Source organism: Condylura cristata, unplaced genomic scaffold (assembly GCF_000260355.1).
Source record: "Condylura cristata isolate star-nosed mole 26May11 unplaced genomic scaffold, ConCri1.0 scaffold00007, whole genome shotgun sequence".
NCBI lineage: Eukaryota > Metazoa > Chordata > Mammalia > Eulipotyphla > Talpidae > Condylura > Condylura cristata.
In genome coordinates this window covers 50,613,519-50,624,204 of record NW_004567108.1, presented here as the reverse complement: position 1 = coordinate 50,624,204, position 10,686 = coordinate 50,613,519, and the positions used below count along the sequence as shown (strand labels likewise).

The window sequence follows — 10,686 nt, the reverse complement described above, 5'->3', positions numbered from 1 at the left end:
AAAAAGCACCACCTAAGATTAATGCATCATATACTGCCATTATCCATATGTGGTCTTGAGTATCTACTCTTTTATACAAATAAAGCAGTTGAAATGTACATTATTTAAAAATGCACACATGAGGTTCCCAAGAACCTCATTCTATTAGTCTTCAATATAAAGATATAATGATATGGCAAAATTATATTCTTAACATTTTACAGTGAAAAAGACATTGTATCTAGCACATTGGAAACTTCCATATAATCATGAAAGCTTTCTACATTTGTAAGGAAATTTCATTATAGAGTGTAACATTTAGGTAAATATATCTATCCAAATTTTGGAATTTCCAGTTCTTACACATAAAAATTAACACACTTAACATGGAAAATTAGTTTTTCCAATTTATAGACTGACCTCCTTAAATCTATTCACATATATGTAGTAATTTCCGTGAAACCTGAAAAAAAAAAAAAACTAAGGCACAGGTTGATGCAGAAAATAGATTAACTATGTATCAAAAAGTGTAGAAAAAGAGAAGTTGGCCTTAAATTCTACAGGTGCTATTTAGTTGTGATATTTTGTCCTACATTATTTTGAACAGAAACAATTAAAATAAAGCACATAAAGACTGTATACTTAAGTATTTAATACTGGATGATATTATTTATTTGAAAATTTAACAAATTCCCAATTTTTTTAAATGATTCTTGCTTATCCAATACCTGAATAATTATTGTTGAAGATGAAATCTTAGTGCCTATCAATAGAAATTGAAAAAAGTTATTAAATTATTAATGACTTCCATGAGATTATTATAAAGGAGAAAGAATCACCACTGACCCAGTTTGATGGTTGAAAAGCTTTGCTTTCCTAAAAAGTCATGAAGTTTATCCATTCTTAATTTGAAAATCTGAAAAGAGAAACTGTGTTTTTCACAAGGAAACTCTTTGTTTTGGGTAAAACTAGATAGCATTTTTTTTTATAATAGTTTACATATTTTTGTGCATTTGTCCATCTCAGTTGCAATCCCCGTGGGTTTCCCATCACCAGATCACCCATGTGCCATCACCATAGTCCAGTGCATTTCCCTCCCCGCACTGTTTTTGATCCCATTCCCCACTCCACCCCCACAAAATGTCTCTGGTATATAGCTGTTCATCATTATCACTATTTTCTCACCTGCTCCTTTATATTCCTGCTATGTGAGAAACCATCTGGTATTTTTCCTTTTCTTTCTGTCTTATTTCACTAAGCATGATCTTTTCCAGTTCCATCCATGTTGCTGCAAAAGACATTGTTTCTTTTTTTGGTTGCTGAGTAATATTCCATTGTGTATATGTACCACATCTTTTTAATCCAGTCATCCATTTTTGGGCATTTGGGCTATTTCCATGTCTTTCCAATTGTGAATAAAGCAGCAATAAACATGGAGGAACAGGTATCTTTTTGAATCCATGTTTTTGTGTCTTTTGGGTAGCTACCTAGCAGTGGGGTTGCTGGGTTGTAGGGAAGCTCCATGTTCAGCAGTTGAGGAACCTTCAAACAGTTTTTCATAGTGGTTGTACTAGTTTGCATTCCCACCAGCAGTGCAGGAGAGTTCCTTTTTCTCCACATCCTCGCCAACATTTGTAGTTGCTAGTTGTTTGAAGATGTGCCATTCTCACTGGGGTGAGGTGGTATCTCATTGTGGTTTTAATTTGTACTAGATAGCATTTCCTATAATGGAATATTAACTTCATCATTTTCTACTTTCTATGCTATTATAATTATGCCACTATTTACTAACATATAAATAAAGTTTTAAGCTAATATAATATTTTATTAACACTCTACCTTAATTTTATTCAAGATACTGGTAGATTTTTACAAGAAAAAATTAAATCAAAAGGTTTAGGAAGAACATTAAGGCGAAGAGATGCTGGGATTAAGTTCTGTCGTAGAAATTATCAATAAAGAAGAAACTGCAGAAAGTTTCTGGCAGGACTCAGATGTTTTGGACAGGATTGGTGACCCAAAAGAAGCAGAAGGAAGATGAGAGCAATGGAGGAAGAGAGGAGTGGAGGAGTGGGAAGTATTGATCAGAACTCTTTCCCCCCTCCTCCACCGGCAAACCTGGGACACCTCCACCAGACAAAGAAAAGGAGAGAAAGTCTGAAAGCAACAGGAAAACAATGAATCATCTAAAAACTCCAGATGTTGAAGCAAAGGTCAGCAGGTTAATTCTCATGGAGAAGAGCAGGACTCCAGCAGGTCCCAAGCCTCTGATTTAAAGTTAAACTAAGGACTACTAGCTCAGTTTAACCCTGTAGGAATGAAAACACTCATCCCACATGCCACCATTGGAAAAAGGGCAGGGGCATGACCAACTCTACAAGCACATAGCCCCCCGCCATAGTTGGAAGTTGAGCAGGGGCTGGTGACTGCTACAAGCTACACAGTACCCTGCCAGAGATGGAAGCCAGGCTGGGTGTGGCCACCGCTACATTCAAGTTGGAAGCTGGGCTGGCATGGCCATTGTCTAAAGGAGCATGCAGGCCCGTGCCACAGTCAGAAACTGGATAGCTGCAGAATCACCTTGAGTGCACTGCTCCCTGCTGTAGTGGAAACTGGGAGGAGCTTGGTGGTAACACTAGAGCACAGCTGGGCCAGGGGCATGGCTACTGCCTACAGGAGCATGCAGGCATCCACCACTGTCTGGAACCATGCATGTGGGGCCACCTTGATTTTGCAGCTCCCTGCCATAGTCTGAAGCCAGGCGCAGCTTGGCTGGCACCAGTAGAGCACAGCTCCTGCCACAGTTGGAAAGTAGGCTAGGGCTCGGGCACCACTTTGAGCACTCCGCTTCCTGTCACAGTGAAAGCTGGGCCGGGAGTGACTTCCAGTACACATTCCCCAGCCATAGTGAGAAGCTTGACAGGGGTGTGGCTGCTGCTATTAGCACATAGTGCCCTGTCAGAGTTGAAAACCTGTGTGACTATTGCCAGTGGGAGCATAGGGTCCCCCACCCACTGCAACAACACCACCACAGGCAGAAACTGCACAGCAGCAGAACCACCACCACACAGAGTGTACAACCCTCAGCTACAACAGAAGGAGCACCTGGAAGAAATCCTGGCCAATACTATAACAGGGTGGTCCCTGGGAAGAGAGGAAGTTCAGTTCGAGGCTCCCTGCCCCACCCAGAAGGAGGGTGGAGATGAGCAGAGAAAAGAAGAGAAGGAATCTGAGGAGAAAGGAAGCAGGATAGAGGGCCAGAAGGAAACCTGAGGAAGCCACGTGGAGCAAAGAGAGACATGTAAAGAAACCGTGTTTATTTCTTGGCCCTGGACTGGTTGAAAGTGATGTGGGTGAGAGACCCGTGGGGAGGTTGACTATAGCAGTGTTTATATTGATTTTGATTGTGCTCTTTTCCTCCCAGACTTGTCTGGCTATTTCTGACCCTTTTCTATGGGTCCTGGCCAGAAGGTGCTTTAGACTTGTGACAGGATTTCAAGCCTTGCTTTGGGCCAATCCCTTTTGGGTTGACTTTTGCCTATGAGGGGATGGGTAACTTCCCATGTTTTGCCCTTGAGGGGATGGGTTTGATTTATAAATTATATTCTTTATCTTCTGTATTGTATACTCAATGTATTAAAGTTTCTTTTCAATAAAGACTCATATGCGTTGTCTTGCTGTGGTGGATGGCCGATCCTATTTAAAGCAGGCAGATTTGGAGGTTCATTGGTGCCCCTCTCTCCTTGCCTTGTTACAATACCAGCAGCTCAGTATCCCATTGCATAGGACTCATCAGAAAACAAATGACAGAGAAGGAAAAATACAAATAGCCAAGCAAGCCTGAGGGGAAAGACATACCACAGAAAGAAAATCAGTCACCAGATCTCAACAACAGTGACATGGAAAATCATCTCAGCCTGTCATACAGAGAATTATAATCATCATGATAAAAAACACAGATTATGAAAAGGGGAAAAATGATATGAGACAAATTGCAGGCTTAATGCTATTCCAATAAAAATCTCAATGACATTCGTCAAAGAAATAGAACAAATATTAATGAAATCCATATAGAGCCACAAAAAAACCTCAAATAGCCAAAGCTCTCCTGACTAAAAGAGGACGTATCACACTCCTAGACATCAAGCTATACAATAAAGCCATAATAATCAAAACAGTATGATACTGGAACAAAGACTGACACAGACCAAAGGAACAGAACAGAAATTCAAGAAATAAAGCCCCACATAGATGGGCAACTAATCTTTGACAAAGGAATTAAGAATATGCAATGGAATAATGACAGTTTTTTCAAAAAATGGTGCTGGAAAACTAGACCACTGCATGCAAAAAAATGAAAGTAGACCACTACCTCATACCATGCACAAATATCAACTCAAATGGATAAAAGAACTAAACATAAGAATCCATAAAATAAAAGAAAACATAATTACAACACTACAAGACATACATCTCAGTATCATATTTAAAGATTTCATCAAAAATGAAGGAAAAGATAAACAGCTGGGATTACAGCAAATAAAATCTTAGAGCAAAAGAGATGTTAACCAAAACAGAGATGCACTACTGATTAGGAGAAAAAAATTGCAATTCACACAACTAATAAAGTATTGACTGATTGCAAGGGTTTACAAAGAACTCACTTACAAAGACTCAAGAAAAACAAATAACCCAATAAAAAAATGTGCAGTAGAACTCAAAAGGCACTTCTCCAAAGGTGAAATGCAAAAGGACAATAAACCTATGGTAAAATGTTCAACATTTTGCATAATCAGGAAAATTCAAATCAAAACCACAATTAGTTACCACCTTACCCCAGTAAGAACAGCATATATTAAAAAAACTAACAATAAATGTTGGTAGGATGCAGCTAAAAAGGAACTTCCCTACACTGCTGGTGGGAATGCAAACTAGTCTAACCACTATGGAAATCTGTGTGGAGTTTCCTCATATTATTAAAAATGGAGCTGCCTTTGACCCAGCAACTCCACTCCTAGGGAGCTACCCACTGGACACAAAAACCTTAATTCAAAAGGATACATGACCCCTATGTTTATTGCAGCACTATTTACAATCGGTAAGATTTGGAAACCAAATGCCCAAAAATATTTGACTCTATCAAGAAGATGTGGTACATATACACAATGGCATACTACTCAGCAATAAAAAAGATAATCTATACATGGCACCATGGATGAAATCAGAAGGGATTATGCTCAGTGAAATAAGAAAAAGAAAAATATTGGATAGTTTCACTTATTGAAGGAATATAGAGAAACCAATTAAAGGATCGGGAAAACAAATTCCAGTTAAAACTGCAAAACCAAACAAAAATAATCAGACAGCTATAAGTCAAAGACATTCTTCAGGGGAGGGAAATAGTACAAAACACAGGCAGGGAGAACACAAGAGTCTAAGATGATGGTGCATGGGTGAATTGGTGGTGGAAATTCTATGGGGACCACATTTGATGCAAAATATATACAAATCAAGAAACTCAAAATTTTTTTTAAAGATTCATAAACAGGTAAAGTTTTAATATTGATGGAAAAAAGACACAAAGAATCTGTACTTTCATGTAGTTTGTCTAGCTACAGTACAGAAAACTGCCTTTCATGCTATTATATCAACAGCTACTATATCACCTTATTTTCTAAAATTTCTAATTTGTAGTTCTCATCACAGAGAATTTTAAAATCTAGATTTAAATCCTATCCACTTTGAACAGATTATTAATTGGTTTAGGCATCCTATGCTGTGAATTAGATTATAAAAGCTGGAAGGTTTCATCCTCTTTTTTATCCCCTCTGCAAGGGCATTTTGGGTGAGCGCAAATTTCTTGAAGGCCCCAGTGGTGTTGAAAATGCTCGGTTTGGTTCAGCAATTGCAGCTCTCTCAGACATCAACATGGACGGCTTCAATGACGTAATAGTTGGTTCACCTTTGGAAAATCAGAACTCTGGAGCTGTATACATCTACAATGGTCACAAGGACACCATTAATTTGAAATATTCCCAGGTGAGCACATGTTCAGTTGTGGTGTGTTTACATGTGTCGCTGTGGTAAAGGTGAGACGATCCTACAGATCCATCCTTCTTGTATAACAATTTTATTCACTTATTTTTTTAAAGATTTATTTATTGAAGTATATAAGAACTGGAATGTAGGCCAGAGGTGCTGGAGGTGAAAGGGTTCACCAGGACAGGGTGGGAAGTAGAAAGTCACGTAACTGAAATACACTCTTTTGGGGAGCAGCAAGCAGGACAGGGGAGGTCTGCTGAGCCATGTCAGTCAGCTCCCTGGCAGGAGATCGAACTCATGTTGCAGTGGCTGGTGATAGCTTCATAGAGCTGTGCCTTTAACCCCTGTGCCACCAGTGAAGTCCCCAGTTTTATTCATTTATACAGCACATATTTAGTATGTCTCTCCTGTGTGCCCAGTGCTGTTTTAGACTCTGGAAATGCTTTAAAGAGCAAGACGAAAAGAAAGTTTATGCCTCGCATATTTTAACATTCTTGTGCAGAAGTAAAAGTAGAAGTCTCTTGTGGAAGAGACAGGAAAATTATGATAAATAAGATAAATACCTCTAATAGTGATAAATGACAAGGACTTTAATGGAAAAGTAAAATAAATAGGAAATAAAATTTCAGAGATGAGAGCTAGAAGCTATTTAAACTAGAGTCCAAAAAGACCTAGCTGAGAAGGCAATTTTTGAGTGAAGAACTGAAAGTTGTGAGTTAGGACAGAAGCCAGCCCTGAACTTGGACCAGCTGCTTCCTACTCCACTGATCTTTGTGTTTTGTGCTGTTTTGTGATTTCGTTTTAAAAGATTCATGTTGTCTGATGAAAATGTGGCTGCAACAATGATAAACAGATTGGCTAAAATGTGATTGAAAGATTAATGGAATTTTGTGGATATCAAAGAAGATCTGGAAAACAGTTATAAAACAAATCTGAAAATATAGTGCAGAAGCTATTTTTTTTTCCTTTTTCACTTGTGCATTGTAATTTCCTGTCAAACTTGCTGTTTCAGAAAATCTTGGGGTCTGATGGGGCCTTTAGGAGCCGTCTCCAGTACTTTGGGAGGTCCTTGGATGGTTTTGGTGATTTAAATGGGGATTCCATCACCGATGTGTCTGTGGGAGCCTTTGGAAAAGTGGTTCAGCTCTGGTGAGTCAGTAAGAGCCAGATACCAACTAAATAACTCTAAAATGGTGTGCTAAGTAGAGAAGATTGCTGTGCTGTGTCGTGGAAATGCCACATGCATTATGTAAGGTGCTGGGACATGTATGTGCCATTGGTTTGCATAAAAGAAAGAACATGGTTTTCCTGATGGGAAAAGAAAAGCATTTGCTAAACATTAGAATCAAGTTTCTCTTCCCCTATAGTGAGCAGGCAAAGTGCCTAGAAAAGACAAAGGCCTTGAAACGGTATCCAGGATATTTCTTAATACTATCTTCCAAAGGTACTTACCTTAGTTCACAGAAAAGCCTCATCAGAATGTCTTAAAAATCTGAACACTTAGACTTCACAAGTGAAGTCAACTTCTTAGGAGGCTATAAGGTATCTTTTAAAATTATTAGTCATAAAAAAGAAGCTATTCTTTAGATTTAGCAGATCTTTCACTGACCTCAGTAGGAGTTGAAGAGCAGGGAGGGACAATAAGTATTCTAAGGGCCATATGTTTCAAGAACAAAAGTATACTAGTCTGGTGGGAAGATAGAATCAGAAAGAAATTGAAAATTCAATCAAGAATTACCAAGAAAATATAGTTGAAATATTTACTTATGTGTCCCTGTTGAAAATGTACTTTAAAGGTACAAATGCATCAAGAACAGAAAAATATTACATTATGATGTACTGTTTGAGTCTAATACACTTTTCATAATGTCTTCTACCTTTAAAGAAGGAAATGAGTTACTTTAGTGCATCATTTTAATGAAGTCTTTTTTTTTTTTTTAAAGATTTATTTATTTATTCATACAGAACTGGGGTACAGGCCAGAGATACGGAGGGTGAGAGGATTCACCAGAGACAGAGTGGGGAGCAGAACAGGCAGGTCAACGGAAGTACACTGCTGAGGGGAGCAGCGGGCGGGTCAGGAGAGGTCTGCCACGCCATGTGGTCACCTCCGGGGCAGGCGGGGATCGAACTCATGCGGAAGTGGCTTTTTTAGTTTCTCAGTGCAGTGCTTTAACCCGCTGCGCCACCAGGGAGGGCCTTAATGAAGTCTTTATGTAGAAAAGCTAAAGATCAAAGAATAATGTTTAAAACTGAAAAATAAGTGTATTTACTGAAAAAAAATCAGTAAAAATCAGGTAAGCATAGATTCTTAGAAAAATACAAGGTGTGACAACATAATTATATGAATGATTTCTAAGCAACTTTGTAAGGAGAAAAACGTCACCCTGAAATGGCACAAACCCAGTGATAGGTAATGTGCTGGTTATTGGTGAGATGGTGGTGATATTTGTTCTGCCCATTTCATAGGATTGGTATAGGAGTAAATGAGGCCAGATATAGGTGGAAATTCCTCAGATATGTCAAAGGCTGAGCCAGCGTCAGATGCCTGTAGTGCCCAGCCTGGTATGGCCCTCTTGCTATTAGCTACATCAAGCTAGCTGCTACCATCTTGGCCATAGGGGACACTCAAAGCATCTCTGCTGGTCACAGAAGCAACAGACAAACAAGCCTGACCACACTTTTCAGCCTGCCGCACCTCTTGCCATTGCTTTCTCCACTACTGATAAGAAAATGAACACCACCGCTTCCTGCCAGCAGTCACTTCAGGGTCCATGGCTGTCTCATGCTGGCCAAGAAGCTGCAGAGTTACATCCTGTGCTTTGCATGTGCATGAAGCAAAAAGTATCACATGTGGGTCCTGATAGTAGTCACCCACAGAAAGGCATGTCCCCTGCTGCTATCATGGTGCTTTCAAATATAAAATACTGCTAACGTACTTAAAGGGGAGTGGACCAGTGGATAATGCAAGCAACTGGGATCCCCATGTAAAGTTATAATTCTTGCACTTGGCAGTGACATCCATCTGTCTTTTTCTCTGTCTTTCAGGTCACAGAGTATCGCTGATGTATCTGTAGATGCTTCGTTCACACCAGAAAAGATCACTTTGACCAACAAGAATGCTGAGATCAGCCTCCAACTCTGCTTCAGTGCCAAGTTCAGACCTACTAACTTATCCAGTCAAGTGGGTGAGTAGTCCTGTACAGAGATAGATTTGTTGGTAGGACTTTAGTGTTGGAAGACCAGAGGAAATGAGGATCTTGCAGACATTTAAATAGCTATGCATTTGAAGCACCTGGAGGGGGCACCCAATAATACACAGTAAAATAGGGTTACTTTTCCCTAAAAAGTTCACCTGTAATAACATTTCTTTAAAATTTTTATCATAGCCATCACATATAACATCACAATTGATGCAAATGAATATTCATCCAGAGTAACCTCCAGGGGGTTATTTAAAGAAAACAATGAAAGGGGCCTGCAGAAGACTATGATAGTAGGTCAAGCCCAGACTTGCTCTGAGTACACCATCCATATACAGGTGAGGCCTCAGAATCATCCTTTTCGGTCTCATTTCTTTTTATTTTTTTAAAGATTTATTTATTAATGCATACAGAACTGGGGTATAGGCCCGAGGTGCAGGGGCGGTAAGAGGATTCACCAGAGACAGAGTGGGGAGCAGAACAGGACAACTGATGAAGCACACTGCTGAGGGGAGCAGCAGGTGGGTCAGCCGTGCCATGTGGGTCACCTCTGGGGCGGGGATTGAATTCATGCAGAAGTGGCTTTTAGCTTCTCAGAATTTGCTTTAACCCACTGTGCCACCAGGGAGGGCCTCAGTCTCATTTCTTTTTAAAGACTAATGAATGGTGGTAAAGCCCAAACTGTAAGCTTATGAATTAGAAAATGCCTGCTCTCCTAATGAAAGCTTTTTCTTACCTAATTCCATGAAGAAGCATATTTCCTTTATTATAATATATACGGTTATGTTCTATTATTGTACAAGTCAGCAACATAAATTTTTACTTGGATTACAATTAAAAGAGCTTTAAAACATATTTTTAAGTCAAAGAATGTTTTAAATGTATAGCAGGGAGACTTTTAATTGACAATATGTTTTATTTTGACATTTTCCTATAGGAGAAAAATTTGATTCATTTTTAAGGTACTGAAAAGGACAATTCCAATTGTCATTTGCAGTATTGCATTTTTTTTAATTTTTTTTATTTTATAAGTTTATTTTTACATCATTTTGTACATTTTTTTTTTTCCATCTCAATTGTAATCCCCACGGGTTTCCCATCACCAAGCCACCCGTGTGCCATCACCATAATCCCATGCACTTCCCTCCCCAACCCCCCGTTTTTGGTCCCTTTCCCCACTCCACCCCCACAAAATGTCTCTGGTATATGGTTGTTCATTATTTTTGTTATTTTCTCGCCTGGTCCATTATACTCCTGCTATGAGTGAAACCATCCGGTATTTTTCTTTCTCTTTCTGGCTTATCTCACTAAGCATGATCTTTTCCAGCTCCATCCAAGTTGCTGCAAAAGACATGTGTTTCTCTTTTTTGGTTGCTGAGTAATATTCCATTGTATATATGTACCACATCCTTTTTATCCAGTCATCTACTTTTGGGCATTTGGGCTGCTTCCTTGTTTTTCC

At 39.1% G+C, this 10,686-nt stretch overlaps 1 protein-coding gene across 1 annotated transcript in view; it reads left to right on the top strand.

Moving 5' to 3' along the window:
• The window catches only part of ITGA2 (integrin, alpha 2 (CD49B, alpha 2 subunit of VLA-2 receptor)), a 66,647-nt gene that overhangs the window by 36,763 nt on the left and 19,198 nt on the right, over positions 1-10,686 (top strand). The window contains exons 15-18 of the mRNA XM_012721775.1: positions 5,815-6,018; positions 7,034-7,170; positions 9,070-9,209; positions 9,411-9,562. Coding sequence (XP_012577229.1) covers positions 5,815-6,018; positions 7,034-7,170; positions 9,070-9,209; positions 9,411-9,562 — 633 coding nt within the window. The remainder of the gene's footprint in view (positions 1-5,814; positions 6,019-7,033; positions 7,171-9,069; positions 9,210-9,410; positions 9,563-10,686) is intronic.